General features: G+C 39.5%; 1 protein-coding gene across 1 annotated transcript; it reads left to right on the top strand.

The window, feature by feature from the left end:
- Sec11c (SEC11 homolog C, signal peptidase complex subunit) lies at positions 1-23,559 on the top strand. The gene is made up of 6 exons (XM_003474146.5): positions 1-197; positions 11,563-11,672; positions 15,648-15,797; positions 18,145-18,264; positions 20,440-20,497; positions 23,359-23,559. Exons 1-6 carry the CDS (start codon positions 111-113, stop codon positions 23,410-23,412), a joined length of 579 nt encoding a protein of 192 aa, XP_003474194.1. The 5' UTR covers positions 1-110; the 3' UTR covers positions 23,413-23,559.
- The last annotated feature ends 4,208 nt before the right edge of the window (positions 23,560-27,767 follow it).

Genomic DNA, 27,767 nt, shown 5'->3' with positions numbered 1-27,767 from the left:
GCGTCACGTGGCTCAGCAGGACGCGAGCAGGTGGGCGGGGCATCTGGAGCTCCGCATTTGTGTGTGACACCCGGAGCCGGCTGGCCGCCAGGGCCCCCAAAGACACCAACATGGTGCGTGCGGGCAGTATGGGGTCGCATCTCCCCGCGTCGTGCCTGGACATTTTTGGAGACTTGAGAAAGATGAACAAGCGGCAGGTAATGGAAGCCAGGGTTGGGGGCGCGCCCAGGGGCGGGGACCATCGCGGATGCAGCGGTTTGGGGCTTCCAGGGTAGGGTTCTGACAAGGACACCCCCCCGGGTGACTGCGGCTGGGCGGGCGACACGAAGTTTCTGCACTGGGCTTTCAGAGGCCCTGGGTTCAAATCCTCCCAAATCCACTTGTGGGGCAAGTGCGTGCGCTTTCTTTTCACTGATGAGTAAATTACGGAGGGCTGGCCAGGAGGCGAAGAGAACCCCTTACAGTGGATATCAAATGCACTTGGGAAAGCAAGGCTAGATGACTGAAGCGTGAGGGACAGCTGTCTGCGCGTATCCAAAGGGCCACCGAGTGAAGAGGGAGTAGCTGTCCCCGTGGCGCTCAAGGCCTGACTGGAGCGCGTGTAGAGGCAGAGACGCAGGCTGAAGGGAAGAACTTTCTGACACTGGGAGCTGTCCAGCTGTATCTCTCAAACCATTCTCCCTCAACCCCCGTAGCTTTTTTTCTGGGACATGCGTCAAAATTCAATAATGCTTCTTGCATCTAGCAAGCTAATAAGTGGTGCTCAGTCATTGTGGACCGGCCCAGTCCAGAAGTCTTCTCGAATTTCCTCCTCTGATTCCATGATTTTTGCAGCACTGAAAGCCGAAAAGCCGTTAACTTGGGAATCTTTGGGTAGCTGGGGTTGATTTCTTGCTTGTCTTGAGAGAGAACCTTAGAAGAAAACTTCCCTTTTGCTCTGTTACCTTAGTCAGGTGTTGGCCATCATCTTTGTCTTTGGGCTTTTATCTTTTCAATATAAAGTGAAACGAGTAAAGATTGGAAATTCTCTCTGCCAGAAAAATGTGATTGATTGAACTTCTAGATAGAAAAATTTGGAGGACTTATTGTGGCCAGATATCGCAATGGGTATTACTGAAATGCCTACTAATAATAAATAGTGGCAAGAAAAAATATAACTTTTATACTAGAGGTTTTTGTCTTTGAAAATGGTGTTAATTCTCATTATTTCAATGCCATCCAGTTTCATTTGTTCCAGTATACAGTACTCAGTTGCAGAGTGATGCCACTGGTAGGGCACTACTGACTCCTTTGGGCACCTCGCTCCCTCTTTCCTGTTTTCTTCCTTCCTTCTTCCCTCCTTCCTTTGTCTTCTTCCTCCTTCTCTCCCTCTACTTCCCTCCCTTCTAACTTCCTGTACAATTTCAGCCTAGCGAGGCAGTATGGAAGTCTGATGACTTGGAGTTTGATGACTGTATTTAGGACCTGGTCATGTCCAGGTGTGCATAACTGATCAACTCCTGTGATTGTGATGAGTTACAGAGAATATCACTAGCTTAAAACACCAATAGTTAATGAACTGAGCACTGATGTTGTTCACAGGAAGCTTATTCAGAAAATAGAAGTTTATTTTAAAATCTAGATTATTTAAAACATCTCTCAAAGTGACACTGATAACTAATGGTTATAATTTCCTGCTCAGAAGACCCATGTATTCCCTTAAAGGTCATAGTGAGACCTTTACATTGTCCATTTCAGATCTGCCCTCTGGTACTTTTAAAAAAAGTTTTGTTATTTTGCTGTTTCTTTTTCATTTCAAAATAGCATCCTGAGACACCTCCTCAGGCCTGCGCTCCACCAGTTTTAGAAGCAGGAACTCCTTTTTATACTGCTCCTGCTCGTCAAGGCAGGAGCCACATGCAAGACAGGGGCTCTTTGTTTCAGTAGTGAGGAAGAGAGAAAAAAAATACAGTTACTGACATTTCTGTCGTTCTGTGGCCAGAGTATGTGATATGAATGTTTGTTTAAAGCCCTTAGAAAGTGGTTATTTTGATTTTGGTTGGCAAGAACAGAGTGTCGGCCTACTTCCAAACTCTGGTGGGATTGTTGAGTGCTGACAGTACAATTTTGATGGCTAACGATGAACAACAACAAAAGGTACCAGTGAGACATCGTGGTTTATATTTTAGATTCCATTCAATTCATCAGTAGTTTGGTCAAATTTTATGTTTCTAGATTTCTGGATGTCAAACCTATACTCAGGTTAATAACTACTTTAAGTAGGATGTTGGAAGTGTGATCTGTGGTTTTGCAGTTAAGTTTTGGTGTATTTCGCCATTTCCTTAGCTGACAGATGTTTTACTCAAAGGAAGTATTGTTAAGGAATTAATTTTATTTCCTCTCAAATTTTTCAAGCATAGAAAACCACTCTGGGAAATATTCTTAGTACAAAGTCTGTAATAGGTAAGTGGCAAGAATTTATAATTTGCTTTCATTAGGGTGAAATCTGATGGTTTGGAAAAAAAGGCAGTCTTTGTTTAAAACCATGCTGGGACTTTCTGAATCAGATCTGTAACTCATAATGAAACTACAGTTGTTTATGAAGTCATTTAAGTTAAGCACGGCAGGTGGGAAAGTTTTTGAATGTGAACGCCAGTAAATGACTTCTGTTTGAGAGAGATGTGAGTTTCACTTTTGTTCTCCTAGGAATGTAATGCTAAATTCATAATTTGCTACTAACACAGTAGCCAAGTAGTTAAAAAATAGTATGTAGCTTCAGCATTGAACTACAATATTTGTTTTTTCATTGATTGTACCAAAATACCTTAACAGTTATTTTTTCTTTTCATGTCCCCATTTTCAACCATATCCTTTGTAACTGCCTCAAATTATATCAATTCCACATAGTTGTGATATTGGCAAGGAACGTTTTTAAAACTTTACCTTTTCTTTATCATGTTAGAAAATGTTTTCATGTTTTGTGCATTCTTCAAAATGATTATTTTAATGACTGCATAATTCTTTAAAGTTGCACTTCTTTAAACATCTTCTCCTTGGATTCCATAATTAGTGCATGCTCAAATAAATTTTAAAGAGTAGAGACTACTTTAAACAAGAAAGTTCAATCATTAATAATTCTGCCACCCTAAAACCACCTGTGGTTGTGGGCGTCCTGTGTTTGTTGAGCTCTTACTACAGCTGATATTTTTTACTTCATGTGTTTTGAGTGTTTGATCAAGTGCTTAAAGTTTCTCATGTGTTGCTTAAAATAATGGTGTAATCTGCCATTTTCTACTCAGTCATTTCCTTGCTGCTGATCATTTACAGTATTTCCTTTTCCATATTATTAGGAATAACACTGGGAAATATCTTTGGGCCATAATTTCCTGTTGCCTTTTTGTAGACTGAATTCCTAGAAGTAGTACTATTGAGCCAAGAGCAACCTCTTGATAAAAATGACAACTTGCTTTCAGAATTGTTATATCAACCAGTGTTGAGTGTATTAAAAAACAAAACAATTAAGTTTCCTAGGGGTAAAAAAGGAAAAAAAAAGATAGGAAGGAAAGTGGAGGCAGGATTATTAGTTTGAACATTTTAAGTATTTATTTGATGGTCTAATTTCTCTTTGGAAAAATTGTAGTTTTAAAGTGTTATCTTTTTGTTGGAATTTTAATGTTTTCCTTACTGCTAATTTGTTTGTACTCACTATGTGTCTTAGTTACTTTTCTCATTGTTGGGACAAAAATCCCACAGGTTGAAAGAGGAAGGGTTTATTTTGGCTCACAGTTTTAAGAGGTTTCCGTTTATAGTGGACTGGATCCAAGACAGGATGACAGCAGAGCGGCATTGCAGAGGAGAAATAGTTCTTGGCAAAGGAGATAGAAGGCAGCGAAGCAAAGCGAGCTACCTTTTTCTTTTGTCTCATCCAGGCTACAAGCCTTTTGGGTGATGCCACCCATGCCCGGGGTGGGGCTCCCCATTATCCACACCCAGAACTATTCTAAACCAGTTTAGTTACCATATATTGTAGATGCAACTACTTATGAAAAATTCTATCTATGAGTACATGAAGCTTTGGGGGAACATCTAGATAGAAGTCGTAACACTTTGTGTTGAAGACATTTGTTCAGTCCCTATTAACTGAACAAATGAGAACTTTTGCCAGATTTGTGTTGCGTATTGAGGGTACAGCTTTGAACACGGCTGAAATGATCCTAGCCTTCATGAAATACAGTCTGATGTGAAAAACACCTTAAATAGTTGTATGTGTTATTATAATGGTGAAGAATGTTATAAACTGGTACAGAATGCAGTGAGAATATGTAACAAGACAACAAGGCTAGTCTACAGCAAAAGTAGCAAACTCCAGTGTTTAGTCTGTTTTTAGAAACAATGTCTTAGGGGCTGGAGATTTAGCTCAGCGGCATAAGCACCTGCCTTGCAAGCAGGCAGTCATGAGTTCGATCCCGGTACTGATAAAAAGGAAAAAGACCAAAAAAAAAAAAAAAAAAAAAAAAAAGAAGAAGAAACAATGTATTATTGGAACATAGTCATGTTCATTCTTTCATATATTGTCTATGGCCAATTTCCTGCTAAATGGCAGAGGTAAGTGGTTTTGATAGATATTGTATAGCCTGTAAACCTAAAATATTTATTATCTGACTCTAAACAAAAAATTTGTATACTCCTGGTCTAACAGATCAGGCAGGCTTCCCTAAGGAACTGATTTTAAAATGGGACCTATAAATAAATGAATGTTTGGTGCACCAAGCAGTTCAGAGAGGGAGCCTTCTGGACAGAGGTAATAGCTGGGTAAAGACCCGGAAGGGGAAAGAGGATATACTATTTAAAGCACTGACAGATACCACAGGTGCAGCTGAGTGCAGTGAGCTTCACTGAGAAGGTCTCCATGTGCGACAGGGCCTTCGAGCTGTATTAAGGTTTGTTCTTTGTCCTCAGAGTAGTGAGATATAGTTGAAGGGCTTTAAGTGGGGCATAGATGTGATGAGAGGAGCAAACGTACATTTGACAACAAGTACTGACTGTAGAATGGTTTGTGGTGTGGACATCTGAAGACCTGTAGGAGGCTCTTACAGTGGCCCAGTAGGTTCTTTTGATGACTTGAGTGAGAGTGGCAGCAGTGGGAGTAGAGAAAATGGAATACATTTTGAAAATGTCTAAAAGATAAAATGTATAGAATGGATGGGTAGGGGTTGGCTACAAGCTGAGGTGAATGGCAGTGCCACTTACTGAGATAGGCATCACTAGCACTGAAAGCTTTGGGGAAAAGATAAGTCTTCATGTGTACATTTTGAGTCACCTTTAAAGACACCAAGTGGAAATGTCAAGAAGGTGGCTGGTAGTCTCAAAATTGGGAGAACTAAGTAGTTCTAGTTAAAGAGGTGGAACTGGAAGACCAAGAAGAAAGTGGTCAGGGTGGACCCAGATTTCTACCTGGGGTAGAAGCTGTTTTGAGTAGTTTGACTGTGGAAGAGAGCATTGGAAGAGGTGGAGGAAGATGTCAGGTAGAGAAAGGGTTTTGAAATGGCGCGGCTTAGGCTGATTGGAAGGAAGAGGTATAGTGCGGTGGGTCTGCCTTCCCTAGGCATCAGAATTACTTGGCAGGCTCTTTATGAAAACAGGATGCCAACTTCCCACTGATTCAGTTGACCTGGGATGGAAGCACTGTCTCCTACCTTCCAAAGACTTCCCTATATCATTCCAGTGCGCAGCCATAGAGCAGTGGCTCTCAAACTGTGGCACCAGACCTGCAGCTTCAGCAACACCTGGGAACTTGTTGGAAATGCAGTTCTCTGGCCCACCAGATGATTTTTAGTGCATGCTGATGTTTGAAACTCACTACTGAAAGACCATCTACATACTTTGAAGTCATCACCTTACAAAGCTACCTAGAATATCCCTAATAAGGCTTCCTGAATGTCTAGCCACAATTCTCCAGGCCCTGTGCATTTTAAGAACTGTATTTTAAACTATTTAGAATAACATATTATTTTTAATTGACAAATTTATAGGGTACAGGGTGATGTTTTGACCTGTAAGCATTGCATAATTTTCAAAACAGTGTGATTAGGATGTCTGTCATGTCAAACCTTCATCATTTCTTTGTGGTGAAACATTCATAATCTTCCCTAGCAATTTTGAAATACTATGTATGTCCTACATTTTTATTTTAAAGAGGGTAAAATTAAACAGAACAAAACAGATCATAAGGAAACAATTTTAAGAAACACAGATTTCAAAGCAAGACCACTGGAGCTCTCCACTGTCTATCATATTGTCTCTTGTTTTCTTCTAAATAATTGTCCACATCTTCACATGCAGTGAATACATACTGAACACTATAGTACTAAACTAATCAGAACAGGCTGATGAAAGCATTTTAGGTCTTCAAGACCAGACAATAGGGAAGTCAAAGTTAAACATAAGAGACTAGACTCATATCACTCTGAACACTGAATAATAGTATTGCTAGATTTTTATATCAAAATGCTACAGAATTAGCACTGGGTATCTTAGTGTCTCTTCTTTTTTAGAGTATCTGTTCATTACATCGTGCATTATATAATCTGTTCCCGTAAACTGTTTAGAAAGTCTCCACATGTGTGCACCTCTACATGTATACCTATTCTTTCTGTATTATAGGGAAAAACAGATCAAAACAAGACAACAAAACAAATTCCTAGAAAAACATGAAATGAAAAAGACATATAAAACCACAATACTAGGTGATCTACAGTAGTTACTATGCTGTCTCTTGTTACTTTCAATAGAATTGTTTACATCATCAGGCATAATATAATTGAAAATAGCATTACATAGCAATTTCAATAAAAACACAACCTTGGAGACATTGTAGGACTTCAGATGCAGTTAATAATCAAGCCGGATGGGTATCTTATATTGCATCTTGTCATCTTCAGAATAACTGTCTCTACTTTTAGACTTGATATCAAGCATACCAAATTTGAATAAAATCAGTTAAGACAAAACAACGGTCTAACAAACCAGATTCAAATAAGATCAGTCATAGTAAGACAGTGTAAGTAATACAGGGCTTCAGTTTAAGTTATTAACTTATTAAGGATAGTTACTGTAGTATATCCTGCTGTTTTTGGGATAGCTGACTGTGCCCTCAAATCTAGTATGAGTAGACATATGGGAATAAAATAAAATCAAACTAAACAGAGCAATAAGACTAATGTGGCTTTTAAATCTTGATACACTATAAACAATGTCCTCTGTCTTCATTTTTTAGACAATTCCTCCCCTTTCCCTTTCTCAGGTGCTTTGTATATTTTGGGTCCCACTAACTCCTTTAGTTTTTAGATTAGGGGCAACCTGTTATCTGTCTGAGTGGTGCTGAACCTTTTTACCCCTGAGCTTGATCTTGAGCTGTATTCCTTTACTTACTAAAGCCTCAAGGTTTTTCTTCCTTAGAGCTGAGTAGTTCTCCACTGCACAAAAGTGTCATGACTTTCCAACCTATCTGGAGCTGCTGGACGAGTTGTCCCTGTTTCTCTCTGGTTCCCTGTCACATAGAGCATTGTTTACTCATCTTTGACTTTCGGTTTATTAACCCTCTTTCAGGTTGAGTATATTTCCTATTCAGAGCATCTCGATGGATCCTATCTCCTGATCTACTCTGCCTGTGTTTCTTTTTTTTTTAGTGTATCAAGGCCATCTATATTAGAGATTATAGCCAACCTTCTCTGCCTCATCCCTGCTATTTTATTTTTCTGCTATTATATGTCCACTTTTCTCCTTCATTCCACTGTCTGCCCTGTTCATTGAGGCTTCTCTGCCACTGTTGCTAGAATCCTGGTATTTTTTTCTACCTCTATCTAAATGTCCTTCAGTATTTTTTGTAGGGTTGGATTGGTGGTCACGAACTCCCACAGTTCCTCTTTGTCATGGAGACATCTTGTTTCTCCGTTAATTTTGAGAGAGAGTTTTTCAGGGTACATCAGTCTGGGTTGGAAGTTATTTTCTTTCAGGATTTGGACTACTTCACTCCAAGCTCTTCTTGGTTTGATAGTTTGTGCTGAGAAGTCTGTCATGATTTTGATGGATTTTTCTTTATAGGTAATCTGTTTCTTTTCTCTGACCGTTTTTAATCTGTTCTTGTGTGAATTTCTGGGATCTTGATTATTATATGTCTGGGTGAGGATCTGTTTTGGTTGTAGGTGGCTGGAGTTCTGTATGCCTCATTTATCTGGATATCATTTCTTTTTCCTATGCTTGAGAAGTTTTTCTTAATTGTTTCTGTGAATAGCCTTTGTAATTGATTTGTGGTTACTCCTGCTTCTTTACTCACATTTTAAAATTTTAAGTTATAGATCTTCTTGTCATCTTCTAGCCTTTGAGTTGTTACTTTCTGGTTCCTTGTTATTTTTAAGAGGTCTTTTCTTTCATGATCACACATTGCAAATCTATCTTTAAATTTTGAAAGACTAACTTTAGTTTCGTCAAGGCATTTTGCCAGCCTTCAATGGAGTTTTTAATTTCCTGGTAATCTCTTTGGATCTGTTTCATGTATTCTGGATTTTGTTTGTATTCTTCACCAAAGGTTTCTCTTCCTTTTCTGGGTTCCTCCATTCTTCCATCTGTGTCTTCTTGTGAGGGGCTTAGCATTTCTTTTATTAATTTTTTTTATATCTTGCCTCATTTGGATTAGAATTTCAGTTTTAAGTTGATCTATGAGGTCATGAAGGTATTTCTTTATGTCTGCTGATGCTGTGGCTGATATTGCATGATTGCTGCCCTGAATCTCTTCTGTATTTACCTCTCCTAGACTTGTTTCCCAGGATCAGCAGCTGGAAGTTTTTTCTTATTTTTTTCTTTTGTCATGTTTCTGGTTTCTTTCAGACAGGTGTGTGGTGGAGGTCTCAGGCCTTCTCCGTATTGCTTACAGTTTTTCTAAAGCGTGCTAGCTGGGGGCTTGCTGCCTTCTCTAGTTTACTGTTATCTGAGGTGCATGCAGGGATGATGTTGCAGGCTGGCCCGTCTTCTCTGAGCCAATCAACTGGTGAGTGCTGTCAGCATCTTAGTCTGTGCTGTGCAGACGTCACAGGGTGGGAGAGTTTCGTCTCTGGCTATTGGGTCCCGACCAGGGGTGTGATTCAGCCTAAGCAGATGCCACCAGTCCTCTCTGGGCCAGGGGTGGCTGACTGACGCCACTGTGGTTCTGGGTGCAGGCCTGTCCTCCCCGACTCCAATTAGTCCTCCAGCTGACCACACCTGCCACGGGACCCAATTTTCAGCACTCACCGCAAATTAATGCAGCTCTCCACCTTAGCTCTACTCTATGCTGCACCGCATCCTCCCACCAAGGGCCCGGGACTCACAACTCCTGTTATCGGTGGCTGTGGCTTTAGTGTGATTGTGAATCGTCTGTCTGCAAGGTGCATCCAGCGCAGTGCGGCACCAGTCCCAGTGAGTGTGTCTGGTTCCAGCCTTTCATCCACATTTTTCCTTCCTTTCGTTCTTTTTCTTTTTCCTCAGTTTCTTCCTGGGTCATGAGAATCCCTCTCCTTTCGTCTGGTCTTCTCCATGTTGTTAAATTCTAGCGTCTGCGTTGTTTTCTCAGAGAGAAAACAAGGCGCCATCTTTAGAACTCTCTCTGAAATAGTATGTGTGTCCTATTGCACAATGGGACTTCTGCACTTACCCTTAAACTATATTCAGAACTCAAAGAGAATTCATATCCCCACATTCTATTTCTGTTAAAATTAAATTTGGATATTTGGGGAAACAGTGTTTAGTATTACGTGATCAGAATTCTAATTCCAAACTCACTTCATAAGGATATTTTGGAGAGCTGGTAGGTAGCTAAAATGGGATCTGATTTCATCTTGAAACATCCATAAAACAACAGTTAGGAGATTTAAAAAGTCATGGTTTTTCAAGATGAGAGGTCCAGACAAGAAATCAAGATGAACCAAATACTGGTTGCTAGGAGTCATGTGGAAGAATGGTAACTGATACTACTCAGAAAGGCAAAAATGCTGAGCAACCCTAGGGGAAGATGGGGGACCACTGTTCTCTATTTGTGTTGCAGAATCCCCAAAGACTCGAGACTTGGTTGTAGCTGATATGTCTGAAACTTAAGGTGAAAGAGAAGTGGGGCTGAGATAAATTAGATTGGATGAACAAGCCAAGAAGTGTTAGATCTCTAGCTATCCTCCCCACCCCACTTGGATGCCTTCCCTCACGGGTGAAGGTCTAGATCAGTGGTGGTGAATCAGGTCGCTCCAGCAGCCAAGTATCAGATAACAGTTTTTTAAACTAAAACCTCAGTATTCAGGTTTAATTGCGGTGTTGGCACTTGATGGTAAATAAGAGAGTTTTGGGTTGCAATTTAGGCACTGGATCTCCAAAAGGTTTGCTGTTGCAGATCTAGATGTTTATTTCCCAGAGGAATAAACAGAAGGTCTCGGGAGTAAGGGACCTGGTGGAGGATGTGGAGACTACTGTGAGCAGTTTGCATACTGAGGATGAAAGCAGAAGTGAGGGGCAGTGGTCCTGAGAGAGCAAGAGTCGTAGCATGTCGGTGATCCTATGGTGCCAGGGGAATTAGAGATGTGGCTTGCCGGAGTTTCCATTTCAGTGCATGTTGCTAAGAGTGGATGGTTCTGAGGCGGGAGGGAAGAAGGTCCTGGAAATGAGGAGGTCCAGAAACTGAATTTGGAAAGGAGTTTGCAAGAGTAGGGCTGAGGCAGGTACCAACCAGTCAGGTGCCTTTCTTCAGGGTAGGAAGGATCAGACCCTGAGGGCTTACCTTTTGAGGACTTAGACACTGTGACTTTAGTCCCTATAGCTTCTTGGAGGATGGTAGACATTTGGCTGACAGTTTCACCACGGATTAAAGGATTAAGGGATATATGTAGGTGTTGCTTTGCCATTCTCATGGGTTGGCTTGCGTCGACAGGGAGGCCATCCTTATGGGTCATAACAAATGGGGGGGGTGAGGGCAGTTTAAACCTCTCATTAATAACTTGACTTGTATATTCTTAACCAAATACTTACTGTTCATGTTTATAGAACAGTTAAACATGCAGGTAATGTTTTAACAGGTAATTTTTAGATCCAGAGGGCTCATCACTAATCACCATCATACTGTAAGGCTTCCATTTGAGGCCAGCTTTGGCTGTGGTGCTAAAGGATTCCCGCTATGTGTACCAGACTTTCAGGGTTGGACCCCTGCTCTTTACATGGAGCCATGCCTATGGCTAGAGCTGGGATCCTGGTAGTGGAACCCCTCAGGTTTTAAGGTGCTGGGAAATCTGGAGTGGTTAGTAGATCCTCACTAGGATTTTAACAAAGCGCACCCCACAGATTGTTCTCTCCTTGCTCCCTTCACTGAAGGCGAGATGGTAACTGAAAGGCTTTTGCTTTGGAAAAAATATTAAAACACTGCCTAATTTTTTTTTTGCCTTGTACAAATTAATTTCATGTTCTAAAATCACATCTTTTTGTTTTATTTCAGAACCTGATCCCTGGCTTTGGGGTGTTGAATAGTCTACAAGTGACTTTTCACTTTGTGTTTGGCCTTTTTCATTCCAGCTCTACTACCAGGTTTTAAACTTCGCCATGATCGTGTCTTCTGCACTGATGATATGGAAAGGCTTGATTGTCCTCACAGGCAGTGAGAGCCCCATTGTGGTGGTACTCAGGTAAGCCCACGGGTCAGCCCCTGTCCTGTGTCACGCTGGGGTAAAGGGGAGGAGCGGACTTTGAGTGAGAAACTTGAGTGTGACAATTATTACTCAAGATTGTAATTGGTTAAGCTATTAGAACCTTCTTTATTGATATTTGTTTTGAGATTGTCCCCCTTTTTTTTGTGGTATTGGTGGAAAATCTTATCTTCTCAGTTTAAAGATCTGTGTTGATACTAGTGCATTTAATTCACTTATAAATCACAGTTTAGCTATAATGCATTATTGTTGTTCAAGTTGATTTCTAAATAACTAAGTTAAAATTGTCACTTGGTTTTCTTTGAACCTAATAGGCAGAGAGTGCCCAGTGCCTAGCAAGGGCCTGATACTTTTTCAGGCTTCTTCAGTGATACCGTTATAGTAGTTACAGTCTTCTAGAGACTCTTGTGCTTATAAAAATAAAGCATGTTTATTTTAGAAGAATAAATGCCGAATTCAACTTCATGTAGCCATAAGGTCACCCAAGCGAAAATTTTAAGTCAATCTGAAATCAAATAACCACATTTGGGAGCTGGTAGGTGCTTCATGATGCTCTCTGTCCAGCTTGTCTCAGATGGTTGGCTCTTACTGTCAGTGAGGAGATAGCCCCTTTGATGTACACGTCCTAAGGCTGCAGCCGTGTCCGCACTTCTCCTGGCCACCCTTGTGCAACTAGCCAAAGGGCACACTTTTGGAGGCACAGTGTTTTCACAAATATACCTGCCTGAGGATGGCTCACAACACGGATGAGGTGTTTACACTGTGCTCCAGGAGTCTCCTGGGCTCTGATGGATAAAAAGGGAAAGGGTTGAGGCTGGACCCTTGATACCTTCAGTTGCAATAGTTCTACTTTTATGTATTTGTGTGGCTATTTTGCCTGGCAAGTTTCATTTGAAAGAAGGATTTTAAGACTTTTCAAATGGGGAGTAGGAGTGTAGTTCAGTGGTAGAACATTTGCCCAGCATGCACAGGGCTCTAACTTCAATCCCCAGCGCGTGTGTGCATGCACGCACACACACACACAGAACAAGAAAGAGAAGAAGAATTAAAAGCCTCAACTGTAGATGTTCCATCTCATGTCACAGAGTAGGACCCTAAGGCCCTGGGAGGCAGTGTGGCAAGGGTCACACGGTTACTTTTGGCAGTGCATGCATGGTGCCACATCTGAGAACACGTGGCTCTCCTCAGGTCACAGAGACACATTTGTACAAAGAGGTAATTGTGAAATTTCAGTGCATAGGAACTTTTAAAAAGTATCCTTTATAGTTCAAAGCAGTTTTTGTTTTATAAAATAAAACATTGACCTCCCTGAGGACTGTGTGACCCTGGGGGAATCTCTGGCCAGGAGAAAAGCAAGTATAAGTTGGTAATTAGGGAAACACTTAAAAGAACTGATTTCCTGTTGAGACAGATCATATCCCTCCCTCAGTGCCAAGCTTCAGTATACCCTTCTTGCCTCTGAGATTTGTACAGGAAGTTCTTTCCTCTCTGTAATTCTGTTATCACAGACCAAAACAATTTTCTAGAAACATCTTCACACTGTGTCTTCAGAAATTTGGTTGAAGGAATAAACATGAAACTACAGTTGAAGAAACTATCCTAAGCATTTTAACAATTGTTCTTTAAAAGAACACACAACTCTGAAGCAGTTCATGTGTCACTTAGGAAAACAAAATAAATTTTGTGTTGAGAAACAATGAAGCCCCAAAATTATTTTATTCTGTTGTTTTCTCTTTGTTTTCCTTTTGGTCATTTCTGTTGCGAACTCCCCGTGCCTTTTTTACTCAGATTTCTTGGTTTTGAGCACCAAATATGTTATAATACTTAATGTGCTGGTGTCACTCTAACATAAACCTCCCAGGGGGTGCTCCATGGCCAGCCTCTGCTGCATGTCTCCTTCCTGCATTTGGCATCTGCTGTGAAGTTCAGGGGTACCAGGGCTTTGAAATTGGAAAGGGGGGCCAGTTCGATGAGCGACTCTTTCCTGTAAAGCTCCATGTGGATTCAATATCCTGGCTTTCTCTCCCTCTGCTTCCTGCTGAACAGACATTACTCATTCTTCTTTGTTACACGGCCTCTATCAAGGCAGATTTTTAGGCCTGTTCTTTTCTCACATATTAAAGCATTTTTGTACATACAGTGAATTCTGGTTTTTTAACTTCAGCTCCCAGTAGATTATAGTTCACTTTGTACCCACCAAAAATTTTGGCATGGATTTGCACTGGGGATTATTTATTGACCTCCACATCTACATTGCTAGCCTAGGCTTTTGTAGAATACAGCCAAAATCACAGGTTTCGTGAACAAAACCCAGACTACTTGGGAAGTATCTCAAAGAATCAATAACTAGGATCTCATTATATTAAAAAGCTTTTGCACAGCAAAAGAAATCACCATCAAAGTGAAAAGACAAACCATAGAGTGAGAAAAGCTTTAAACAATTATCTCTTAGGCAAAGGACTTTTATCTACAACATATAAAGAATTTTTAAAAAATCAGAACACCTGAATTCAAAGACTCCACCAAAAAATGGGCATCTTAGATAAATATACACTTCTCAGATGGAGAAATATACATAGCAAATAAATATATGAAAAAGTGTTCAACATCACTGGCTAGTCAAGAGATGCAAGTTAAAACAACACTGAGATTCCATCTCACCCCAGAAAGAATGGCCAAGATCAACCAATAACGAGTGCTGGAGGGCTGTGGGGAAAAAGGAGTCCTCCACTGTTGGTGCAAATGTAGACTGGTGCAACCACTATGGAAATCAGTGTAAAGATTAAAAAAAAAAAAAACTGGAATTAGAAGTCCCATTCCACCCAGCAGTTTCCTTTCTTGGTATCTTCCCAGAAGAATTAAAAATGTCATACCACAGTGATGCATGTGCACCCATGTTTACAGCAGCACAATTTGTAACAGCTGAATCTTAGAAACAACCCAGATGCCCGTCAACAGAAGAATGAATAAAAAGATGAAGTACAATGGAGTATTACTCAATCATAAAGAAGAATAAACTTGAGACTTTTATAGGTAGATGGATGCAATTTGAGTCCGTACTCATAGGTGAAATAAATCAGACTCACATGTGTAAATATCATTTTTTCTCTCTAGTATGAGAAACTGAAATCTCTAGTAAGTTCTAAAATATACAATAGATATTGTGAAATGAGAAGAAATTGTTCCAAAGGAAAAAAGAAGTAGGATGGGTAAAGGGGGAAGGACGGTATGGAAAAGGGAAAAAATGCAAGTCAGTTATACTATTCTGTGTCTAGTTCATTAAGAAGGGTGGTTTGTGCTAATACTGATTGGAGAAATTTTTTTGCCCATATCTTGTTCCCTGAATAACTACTTTAAAGATGGCAACATGTAATGTATTAATTATTGTCGTTCTCCTATTATTTTATATGAAATTTGTTTTACCTTTTTTCCATAAAATAAAAAAAATGTAAAAAAAAAAAAAAAGAATATGGTCAAAATGGTGATGTCCCAGGTGGCAAGACAGGGGTTCACATTTTGTCCCCATGTCCCAGTTTATTTCTCATTCCATGAACAAATACTTAGTGTCTTAGGTGTTGGAGATATGTATGAAACCAGAGTTCCCATAGCTGGACAGGCCTGCAGTTCTGAATGAAAATAGTGATGTATTTGTAGAGGTGCGGCTTGTTTTAAGACTAAAAATTGGCTGCTTTTACTTCAAAGAGTCTGTCCTGTTCCTGGTCCTTGTTCTACTTAATGCAAAGAGCACTGGGCTTCCTAGTGCCCTTTTCATTCTTCAGTCTAGGTAGAAATCGATTCTGTCTCACATTTCATTGTCACTTGAACTGAAGGAACCACAGTGGCTTGGTTTGTAGCTCTGGAGACTTGGCTGACTATGGCTGAGTGTTAACTCTGACCGGTAAGTTTATTGTGATTACCTTTTGTTCGCTGATACTGACTTTGTGTTTCTTTCAGTGGCAGTATGGAGCCAGCCTTTCACAGGGGAGATCTTCTGTTCCTCACAAACTTCCGGGAAGACCCCATTAGAGCTGGTGAAATAGTGGTTTTTAAAGTCGAAGGACGAGACATTCCAATAGTTCACAGAGTAATCAAAGTTCATGAAAAGTAAAGAGCCGTTGTTTTTGTAAATTTTGGGGAGATGGTTTTATGGGTAATTAGATAGTAGTAAAATCATGTTCCTAATTCTGCCATTTACCGATTGAGTAACTTTGGAATAACCACCTCACTCTCTAAAATTGGAAGTGATAATATTTTATTCTTAATAATTCATAGGGTGATTATGAGCAATTATTTAAAACCAAATGAACAATACACTTAAAACTTAATTTGCTGCACAAATTGAAGGTAAGGTATATTGTGTTAGTTACTAAAGCAATTGCAAAGAAAACCATATCACATTAATAAAGGATTACTTTGATAGAGAATTACTTTTTAATTGGTGAGCTTAATTTACAATTATTTTAAAACTAGAGAAACACTTAGCGTTGCTGTTTTATAGATGGTATATTTGCTATACATTGGTAGTTTCTTTTTTCCTATGTTGTGTTGAATAGAACAGGTTCTCTGGCTAGTTTAAAAGTTATGCATTTTATTTAGTTTTATTGAGAGTGCTTTGTTTATTTGTGAAACAAATAAACAACCCATCCCAATTACAGAAAACAATCATCATTCTCAAGTTTGAACAATTTTTCATTTTTAGAAATTGATAATATGATGTGATAATTATTTTTTGACATATAAAAAAGTATTTTTCTGTGTCATTTTGGCCAAAGTGGTATTTTCAGCATAACGTTAGCCCTATATGGCTAAAACTTCCTTTCCCTAACTCATCTCGTGAGTGGCCCTGGCATATCCTGTGTTAATTCTTCCTGGTACAGACAGCCTTGCTTTTCACTTAAATGCCAGATGACTTATTAAGATCTTAATAAGGTCTGGTTTCTATTTTTAGAAACAAAACATTTACCTCTACTCAAACATAGAAAATTTCCATGAGAAAATGAAAATGTTACACAATATTTCATATTCTTGGATTATTTGTTTACCTTTATACAAATTTTACTTACCTGATTTATGGAATTACAATTAGCTACGTACATCTGTATTTTCTGAATAATGGAGGATTTCTCATTGTGTGTGTGTGTGTTTGTGTGTTAGATAACTATGCATTTATGGCATTAGATTCTCATGCTTTTCACTGCTACCAGGTGTTCTCCAAATATATTAATACTTAAAATTTTTGTTTCATTTTATTCTAAACATTGACAATTCAGTTTTAGTTTGTATTGATACACTGGTACTGTTCTAATGGTCACCTGATATCTACTTGTTAGCTTACTGAGAAAGGAGTCTGATCAGACATGACATGACTTACCTGATTTTAACACAATTTCTAAAGATGAAAAATTGTTCAAAGTTGAGAATGATGATTAGTTGCTGTAATTGGGATGGACTGTGAGAGATAGCCATGGCTGCAAGTTACGATATTCTTTCTGACAGAGTTTCAAATCTTTATGAGCTTTATATATTTTCTCTCATTATAAGGGTACTTTTGTTTTTCACTTGTTTTATTGAAAGACTGCTGTCTTTATAACTGCATAAACAGTTTTGTGTTTCTAGTATCAAGGCTGAGTACCAGCTTAGAATGCTTAATATTAGTCTCATATATCTCTTTAACATACCAGCTTTATGCCACTTGAGACTTATTTCCTTGCAAACAAGACTTTTCACCACTCTGCTCAGTGGTGGAAGGAGTAACCCATTAACACATTCCACATTAGACAAAGAAAAGTGTGAGGGCAGCTAGGAACACAGTTGCATTTATATATCTTGCACTCGAGTCTGTCATCTGGGACCAAGTTTGTGTCTACAGTGAAGAAGAATATAATTCGTGCTAACAAGTGGCCCCTACGGTCTGGAAAGGAATGAAAACTGTTAAATACGACACAGATAGTTAAGTCAGCCTCATCCCTGACTTCTGACTTGAAGTGAATGACAGCAGTAAGCTTGGAAAAGCTGATTGTCCACAACATTTGGGTAGGCTACAAGCCAGAATATGATTATGCACAGGGATTGTTTACCTGATTTTACCCTGATAGTAATCCTCATGTTTTATAAATTAAAAATAAGTAAGGAACTAGCTTTTTCTTCATGGAGTGAAGGCATGGAGCGAAAAGCAGGTCTGTATTGTGTGTGAACCATTGCCTTCCTGGTGCTCTGGTGCTTTGCAAATGCTTTTGTTTGTCAGGGTTATTTGAGTGTTCCAGAATTTGAGTCATTTGTGCTACAGCTAATGATTATCTGTAAGCAGTCATCTTAGACCAAAAGAAGGTCAAGTGTTCTTTGATTGCTTTCTAAATGTTCATGTCTGACCAGAATGTCTTAGGTAAACTAATATTTTTAAATGATATTGTGCTGAAAATAACTTTTGAGAAGGTATTATTTTGCTTTCCAGAGATAACGGAGACATCAAATTTCTAACTAAAGGAGATAATAATGAAGTTGATGATAGAGGCTTGTACAAAGAAGGCCAGAACTGGCTGGAAAAGAAGGACGTGGTGGGAAGAGCACGAGGGTGAGGATGAATTTTCAGTTATGCAAAAGGTTCAGAAGCCAGGGAAATATATTTAAAAACAAAGAAACTAAATTTATAGTGTAACAGAATCATAATAATATGCCAGGAGCACCTGAAATAGTGCTAGTTTATACCATGAAAACTAAAGAAAACTTAGAAGTTTCTAAAGACCTAAAATGTAAAACTAAATCCAAGTATATGGTCTATATCATAGATTTAATTTTTTCAAAATAAAATCTCAGAGATTTGTTATTTGTAGATTGTAAATAAGTTACAGCAAATCCTCTCAGAAATGACCTTTTGGTGAATATTCTGGAAGCTCTTTGTGCCCAATAGATGTGTGTATATGCACCTGTGGTGTGCAGTGTTACCTAGAAGATTTGGGTTTTTTCACCTAAGAGGCAGTGTGAAATATTTACTTGTCAAATCTCTACCTTTTTCTTTTAAAATGATTACATGCTATTCTAATAATAATCATCACTTTTGTAATCAAATATCTTTTGGTGGATTTTTTGTCATGGTAAATATTTAGATTATCTTCTACTTTTCATAACTAAACGATTTTTGTTTTAATTTTTTTTGTTTGTTTGTTTATTATTGGTACTGGGGATCAAACTCACAACCACACACTTGCAAGGCAGGCGCTTATGCCGCTGAGCTAAATCCCCAGCAACTAAGAACAATTTTGTGGTAAATCTTTTTAATATTAATTTGCATGATTGTTCCAGCAGTGAGTTTTGATTCTGAGTCAATCTTATTAAATAAAGCAACTGGGCATGGTGGTGCATGCCTGTAATCCCAGCACTTGGGAGCAGATTGCCTTGAGTTCAAGGCCATCCTAGGCTGTGTGGTGAGTTCAGGCCAGGCTGAACCACACAGCAAGACCTTGTCTCGGTATAAAATACAGCACAACACCAAAACCGAAAAAGGACTTCTTTCTGTGACCCTTTAAATATTTAACCCTTGTTAAATGTCTTAGAAATACGTTGTCTTAATCTGAAGTTCACCAGTTATATATGGCTTAAGAAACTGGCTACCATTGTTTAAGATTTCGCTTTATGCATCAGATTGTAGTGTAAGGACTCTTGCTACCTGAACTGTTGGGTTTCCTCTTGAATATTTTCAAGGAGACAGGGAGGGCCTCCCACTAGTCAGTCTTATTTTTCTAACACGGGTGCAAGTCTGTGGCCAAGAGAGGTTGGAAGCTGCTGCTCGCTGGCTGGAAGGCACTGTGGGTGTGTTTCCTTGTTTGCATTATCAGACATGATGAGATGGGTCAGACTGATGACATACTGATATTAATGCTGTCAGCATAAGCAGTGGCTCCAAACCTTCTCTCTCTGGGATTGTAATCATATTTGAGTATGGGGTATGGGATTCTTGTGTATTTACTGCCTAATAAATGTATTTCTCACACCTGAAAAGCACTGTGAAGTGAAAATGACAATGATTCTTCAAATTACAAACTAATTATCTATGTGCTTTAAAGCTTTATCCTATAGCAATTTATATATGAGCCATTTGAAATTGCTTTCCTTAAAAGATAAGAAATAGATTTGTGACAGAGGATTTAGCTCAGCAGCATAAGTACCTCCCTGGCAAGTGCAAGGTTGTGAGTTTGATCCCTGGTACCAAAAAAAAAAAAAAGAAAAAAAATATTTGTGAAAGTTATCTATTCTGTTTGGATGAGTGACTCAACAAATGATTTTAATTATGGCAAATGAAGACAAGTAGCATTGCTATGTCAGATCATATGCTGGATTAAAAAAATTATCCTAGCTGTTAACACTGATGTTTTCCCACTGATAAAGCCCTTTGAGCCAGGGATAAATACTGTCCTTAAAACCACAGTTAGTGATACCATAAACTTTTTTTTTTTTTTTTTTTGGTACTGGGGATTGAATTTATAACCTTACATTTGCCATGAAGGCATGTAGGCCATTGAGCTAAACCACCGGCCCAGTGGTATAATATGAAAGATTTACTTCATAAAGCCAACTTACAGTATGTCAAGTATTATTTGGCTGGGGATTTAGCTCAGCGGCATAAGTGCCTGCCTTGCAAGCAGGCAGTCGTGAGTTCGATCCACGGTACCAATGAAAAGGAAAAAGACAAAAAAAAAAAGTATTATCATAAACAATTATATATTTTTTGCTTTTTATTCCCACAACTTAGGTTTTTACCATATGTTGGTATGGTTACCATAATAATGAATGACTATCCAAAATTCAAGGTAAGAATTTATATGTGTGTCCTTATTTATTTTTAAATATTGGAGCTTTTATTTGCACAACTGTAAAGAGGCAGTCTCCTTTTTATTTATTTATTTATTTTAAAGGGAATAAAACCAAACAAAACAGAATAAAGCTAATCAGAACAGAATAATGAAAGTGATACAGGACTTCAAAATAAAATAGGAAATCAACAATGGGTACCATAAAACATTCTGTTATCTTCAAAATAGCTGCCCATACCATCAGACACAGTAAAATCAAACAGAGCAAGACAGAACAAAGCCAAACTTAACCAAACTATGAAAATAATACAGGAATTCAAAATAAGATAATAGGAAATTAACAGTGGTTTCCACCTTTCCTTTTTAGACATTTCCTCCCCTATCACTTGCATAATGTCTGTTGTGCATTTTGGATCCCACTAACTCCAAGTCCCCACCATTTCACCCATAAGCATGATCTCAAGTTCCATCCTCTTACCTACAAGAGCCTCAAAATTATCCTTCTTGATAGCTGAATAGCTTTCCACTGTATAACAGTATTGTATCTTTGTTATCCATTCTGTGTTTGATGGACAAGCTGTGCCTGCTTTTTTCTGGTTTCTTGTCACATAGAACATTGTTTTCTCTCTCTTACCTTCATCTATGAATTTCCTTTGAGTTAAATGTGTTTTTTGAATATAGTATATCGATGCGTGTTTCTTCATTTACTTTCCCTATGTTTCTTTTTATTGGTGAATTGAAGACATCTGCGTAAATGGTTACAACCAGCATGCACTGGGTCACTTCCGCCATGCTATCCTCCTGCTGCAGGCCCCCCACTTTCCCCCTCTGTTCAACTGCCTGCCCTGTTCAGCAGTCCCCTCTGCTGCTGTTCCTGGAACCATGTTCATCTTTCTCTCTCTCTAGAATATCCTTCAGCACTCTGTATAAGTTTGGTTTGATGGTAATGAATTCCTTCAGTTCTTTATCATGGAAGCATCTTATTTATCTATCAGTTTTGAAGGCTAGTTTTTCGGGGTACATCAGTATGGATTGGAAGTTGTTTTCTTTCAGAGTTTGAAATACTTCAAGCTCTTCTTGACTTGACAGTTTGTGTTGAGAAGTCTGTTGTCATTCTGATGGATTTTCCTTTATAGGTTATCTGTTTCTTTTCTCTAACAGCCTTTAAAATTCTGTTCTTGTGCTGAATTTCTTGAGTCTTGATTATTATGTGTCTAAGTGTAGATTTATTTTGGTTATGGATAGTTGGAGTTCTATATGCCCCCCTTATCTATGTCAGGTTTCACATTTTTGGGACATTCTCTTGCTTTAGTCTTGTAAATAGTCTCTATGTCATTTTGACTCCTGCTTTTTTGCTGACATCTATTACTCTTAAATTATTTTTCTTTGTGTTGTCTTGTAGCTATTGAATTGCTATTTCCTGGTTCCTCATTATTTTTAAGAGATCTTTTCTTTCACAATTGTTAGTTGTGATCCTGTCTTCAAAGTCTGAAAGTCTATCTCCAGTTTCTTTCAAATGGTTTTGCCAGTTTTCAGTGGAGTTTTTAATTTCCTGGATATCTCTTTGAATCTGTTTCATGCATTTTAATTTCTTCCTATATTGTTCATTAAAGGTTTCCATCATTTTCCTATGCTCTTCTTTTTTATCTGAATCTTCTTTAGATATTCTCAGCAATTCTTTCATTGTTTGTGATTTCTTCTTTTACTTGAGATATTATTTCTGATTCAATTACTTTTACAACCTCATGAAGTTGTTTCTTTATTTCAGTTGCTGTCCTCTCAGAGATTTCAGATGTGTGAATTCCACATTTTCTTCCATGTCTGTATCTCTCAAGACTTGTTCTGTGTGGGCTGAGGGTCAGATTGCCTTTGCTCCTTCTTCTTGACATTTTCCTGGGTTCCTCGCAACGAGCCGATTCCCAGGCACTTCCCATGCCAGCTGCCTCTCTGCAGTGTAGTGGAATGGGCCAGGCACTGGGTTTCCCTGAACCCCAGCTCCCAAGGAGGCAGTGGGGCTGGGGCAGGCCTCCCTAGAGCTGTGTGGCTATCCTGAGGCTTCCCCTTTGGCCATGGGTGTGCAAAGGTGGGGCCGCTTCTTCTCGTAGCCTATGTGCTGCCTGTGGAGCAGGTGCACAGAGGCATGTCTGTGTGGTTCTTGTGGCCTGCACTGGCTGCCCACGGGAAACAAGCACCTTTGATGGCCTGTGAGTACACAAGGTGGGTCTGGCTATTTCTCCCTGCCCTTGCGGACTGCACACAGGAGGCAAATCTTCTGATGGTGTGGGCGTGCAGGTGCCAGTCTAGCTATTTCTTAAGAGGTAGTCTTAAAATATTTTGCCACTAATTTTTCTGCAGAGTATATATAGTTAACTACAAATTAACAGAACACTTCGATTGACATTTAAATTAATTATTTAAATAGTATCTTTCATCTTTTTGTTCATAGTATATTCTAAAATGGCACTTATGTAATTGTTGCTTATTATTATGGAAATTTTCAAACAGACAAAAAAGCAGTATAATAAACCTAGTAATATTTGCCTACTAGCTTCAATAGAAACAGTTTGTCTATTTTTGGGGAAAATAAACACTTGAAAAACAATAGGAAACCTACCTAGGAATAAGTACTGCACTAGATGTTTGTCAGGTGTTTGATCCTTGGTCCATTGATGTATTTTTGGGTCTTTACCACAGTGTGGTATTGAACAGCTAATTTGGAGAACAAGCCGTCGGGGAGAGGTCATCTTTTGATTCTGTCCTCAGTGCAGTATTGAATAGGCTTCATCTGAATACAGTACATTTATAAGCCAAATGTATTTGTAGACCTCACAATAATTTTCCATTGTATTTCTTTACAGTATGCACTGTTGGCTATAATGGGTGCATATGTGTTACTAAAACGTGAATCCTAACATGAGAAGCAGTTCCTGGGACCAGGCTGAAGTGAATTCTGTTGAAAAAGAAAAAAAAGTAATATATTTGAAATGTTCTACTTTCTGTATAAAAGAAAACTCTTGGAGATGTTTTTGTCTTGTTCAAATAAATGATTCATCAGTAAAGATTGTTTTCTTTTGTAAGCTCTGATTGGAATCCGCCCATTCTGTCTGCTGCTTTGCTAGCCACTCTGACCAAGTCTGAGGGCCGGCATTCCTTAGAGAATAGGTGAGCAGTGCAGGGGCCTGGCCTGCTGGGGAGGAAGGGCAAGGCATAGCCCGTGTGATCGGGTTGTAGTGCCTGCATTTCAGAAATAAAACTCACTTAACATAACGGCATTCCTTGGGACAAGCAGACGTTTCAGACACGGAATTTTTTTTTTTTTTTTTTTTTGGTACCAGGGATCGAACTCACGACCTTGCACTTGCCAGGCAAGCACTTATGCCACTGAGCTAATTCCCTGGCCTACGATAATGGACTTAAAATTATTAAAAGTATAATCTGGTAAATTAATAATGTCTAAAACCCTTTAGAAGGAAAGGATGCAACCTGCTTTGTTTTCATGGTGTGATATGTCTCAAGGTGGTTTGTTCAGGTATTTGAAAAAATGTTTCATAATAAAGCAATGCACACACCCTTGATGAAGACTCCAGATAAATGTGGAATGGTGAAAGGGACATATTCCTTCCCTCGTCTGCCTTTCCTATTTCCAGGAATCTCTGCTGTGCTCTAGATAGTCCTACATCTAAAATCATTTCTCATTCAAATTGTTGGTCAAGCACTTCTACCCCAACCACTGTCTTAGGTTCTGAAATGCAGTGCCCAAGTCCTGTTGGAGGGTTTAGTGCAGTGGAAGAGGTAATAAACACATCGTGATTTCAGGTAGTGATAGTTGCTGTGATTAAGCAGGGTAAGCAGATAGAGGGGGACAGAAGATACTGCTTCTCATATAGAGGTCAGAGCTGGCTGAGGAAGCGGGTGATACTAAGCAGAGGAGGAGGGAATGAGAGTGAAGCGTGTCAGGCCTGGGGAACAGCATTCCAGTCAGCAGAAAGCCCTGAGCAGGCAAAGTTGGGTGCAGGCTGCAGTGGTTCCTCCCGGTTTCCTCAAGAGCACGTAGAACACCCAGCAGTACATAAACAGATTTTGGCCAAGTGGTCTGAGATAGGGCAGTGTGCCTGGGGGATGCTGAGGCTCCTGGTCCCCAGACCATACTAGAGGGATAAAGGAAGGCCAGGGGTATTTAAAATACACTTCTCAGTTTTACAAAAGTGTTTTGTTTTCAGCTAGAGAATATGGCATTTGCATGCTGTCAGAGCTCACCCATCTACCTCATTCATTTAGGTTTGTCCAAGCTAAGAATTTAGAAAACCTAAAAGTCCCTTCAACTCCTGTGCAGCCTAAGCAAGTAACTTAACTTCTCTCAGTCTGGAAAGGAGGCTGTGAGCCAAACTTACCACACTGGGCTGCCATGAGTAATAATCAGATTGTAACACAGTGCTGTGGCACAGTGCTGTGCATGTACATAGTGTGCACTTGAGGAAGACTTCCCTGTGTACTTCCTGTCTCTTCAGGGTAAGTCTGTACCACATCACATACCTGCAAAGTTCCTCTCTGAACGAGCTCCTGACTTGGGAAAGGCCAGCAGGAAGGCTCTGTTGGGGGACAGCTTGCCCTCTAAATCCTTTCTCCTGAATAGTGTATTGCAACAATAATAGACCTCATCCTGTTGAAATCAGCAAAGTTAAAAAAAATTTTCAGAATACTTTCTAAAAACATTTTCTTCTGCCTTTTAACAAACTGTCTTAAGAAAAATGAGTGTTTTCTTCCTTTAACTAAAAATAGAATTTTAAAATATTTGGGTCAAAACTTCATGATAGTAAGTCCCCAATTCATAAGCATTGGAGTTTCAAACCTGCACAGATACAAAGGAACCTCATATTATGAACATTCACAGATGTGAACAAATCACAGCAGTAGCTAATGCATCTGCTGTTTACTGGCAATATTCTTGTGTAGAGAGAGGTCATGGCTTACATTGTACATTTGTATCAAAAGTAGGACTTTGTTGGACTTAGGAATGAATCTGACTGAACAGATGTTCTTCTGGAAGAAGTTGTAAGTCAGGGACTTAATGATTTCATCTCCTTCTTGGGTTCTGTGGCTGGTTAAGATCTTTTGGACCTCAGAGATACTGCCAGGCCTTCCTTACGTGAGACACGGTGGAAGTTAATAGTGGACTCAATTTCTTTTATCGTAGGCTCTCTGGTTGTAGCCTCAGTGTCTGGAACACACCAAAAACCAGAACTGTATTTCTCACATGATTAGGTAACTTTTCCACCTCTGCGCTGAAGCATCAAAGTACAATGTGCCTACCCACAACACCACTAAGAAGGTGAAACCTAAACTGATACAAACATCTCAGGACACCACATGGCATAAAGACAACCCACAAAGTCCTCACTGTATTTTAAGGGGCTACACATTGTTATGGCTTAAATTAGATGTCCCCCCCAAAGGCTCATGTGCTCATTGGGGCTTTTCAGAGCTGGCTGGATCTAGTATGTGTGATACTGAGATTAAGGGTGTGTGTTCTAAATCCACTCATTGAAATTAGCATAGTTCTGGGTATGACTGAATGAACTTACTGAAGATAGAAACCCCACCCTGGCTGTGAGTGTCATCAACCAAAAGGTCTGGAGCGTCTTTGGGATTAAAGGGAAAGGTGGACTTGCTTCTGCTGCTTTGCTGCCTGCTGCCTGCCATGCCACGTAACATTTCTCATCGGTGATGCCCCTCTGGCAATGCCACCAGCCTTGGAGCCAACCAACTATGGACTGAAACTTCTACAAACTGTGAACCAAAATTGGTAGTAGAGCCTCTCAGAGTTCCTAACCCACAGCCCTTCCAACCCTTCCTGTTTGGCAGCCATTGTGTTAATGTTATGCAAATGCTAGACAAATAGCTCCCAGTATGCATACACATTCCCACAACCAGATTGCAGACTTTACCTGACTTGTCTGTTAAAAATTTTACCTACTACTGTCCCCACAAAGCTGGACTGATGAAGCATTGTGAGGAAGAGGAAGTCTTGAGTTTTCTAAGTAAGCAAGGTGAGATTATCAGGGGAAGCGTGGGCATCTGGCAACTCTTTAGGTAACTGATGTGAGGCTGAATTGAGAAGCACCAAGAAACATCGCGCAAATTGGCAATTCATAAGATTGGCTTGCTTGTTGTTCATAACATCCTTTTTGTCTTCATGAAGTCATTTTCAGATTGCATGATGAGCAAAAAACCAGAAATGCATTGTTGTCTACATGCCACCGTCTCACCATTTCCCACCTGAACTGATGCTAAGCTCTCTACTGCGGTCATCTGGTTTCTGTTGGGGCACCACATCTTACAAAGTAAGCTTTCGCTCAGGGCACTGAACAGTCGGCTTAGACTCATCCTGAAATTCTGGACAGACGTCTATCCATCCCCATTATTCGGACTTAGCAGGCTCTCCATTTACAATGAGAGTAGGATTGGATAAAAGAAAGATTTCGAGTCACACTGTGGGTAAGGTCTTGCCTTTATCTACTTCCTAGACACTTTTAACTAGCTTGGATTCAAGTTTCTTTCTTTCTAGCATCAATTTAGAGCAGAGGATTGGTTTGATGCCTGTATTTGAATAAAGATTTACTATTCCTCCAGAGCCTCTTTCGCATTCTTCCCTATCCTCTTTGCCTAGAAAATCCCATCTACATTATTTTGAGCTTTTAATGTCTGTCCACGCTGTTGCAGGCATGCTAGGGCAGGGATATTTTCTCCAGGGTCTCTGCGTTAACTGTATGAAGATTTAGGATGATATAAGAGAGTATAAACCCTCTATACACTGCATCTTGCTTCTGCACAAGTTCTGTGCTGGCATAAGAATGAAAGGCTTCCCACATGCTCTGAGGCTAGGCCTCCTACTGAATCACCACCCACACTGTCTACCATATGCCTCTTTGCAGGTTTAATGAGTTGCCTAAAGGTGTTCGGCTTTTTCTATGCTGCAGAATTTTGCTTTGTTTTCTTGACATATTTTTTAGAGCATATTAGGTTCATAGCAAACTGAGTGGAAAAGACGGAGCTTGCCCACGTGCTTCCTCGCCCTACACATGCCAATATGCCCCACAAACATAATGCATTTGCCAGTGCTGATGAACCCACATGATGCAACTTTTACTATCCAAAGCCCATAGTTTACATTAGAGTACACTCTAATTATATCTACTAGATACTCTGCAAGTTTTGACACATATATAATAATAGTATTCAGTACTGTAGTATCATGGAGTAGTTTCAT

Source organism: Cavia porcellus, unplaced genomic scaffold (assembly GCF_034190915.1).
Source record: "Cavia porcellus strain 051 isolate PalLab524CR breed Dunkin Hartley unplaced genomic scaffold, mCavPor4.1 scaffold_20, whole genome shotgun sequence".
Lineage (NCBI taxonomy): Eukaryota > Metazoa > Chordata > Mammalia > Rodentia > Caviidae > Cavia > Cavia porcellus.
Note: the sequence above shows the minus strand (reverse complement) of the source record. Positions and strands in the feature narration are given on the sequence as shown.

Coding starts and splice junctions, on each gene's coding strand:
- Sec11c (XM_003474146.5), top strand. CDS start 111: ATGGTGCGTGCGGGCAGTATGGGGTCGCATCTCCCCGCGTCGTGCCTG. Junction 11,673..15,647: donor CCCATTGTGGTGGTACTCAG/GTAAGCCCACGG, acceptor TGTTTCTTTCAG/TGGCAGTATGGAGCCAGCCT. Junction 20,498..23,358: donor ATGACTATCCAAAATTCAAG/GTAAGAATTTAT, acceptor ATTTCTTTACAG/TATGCACTGTTGGCTATAAT.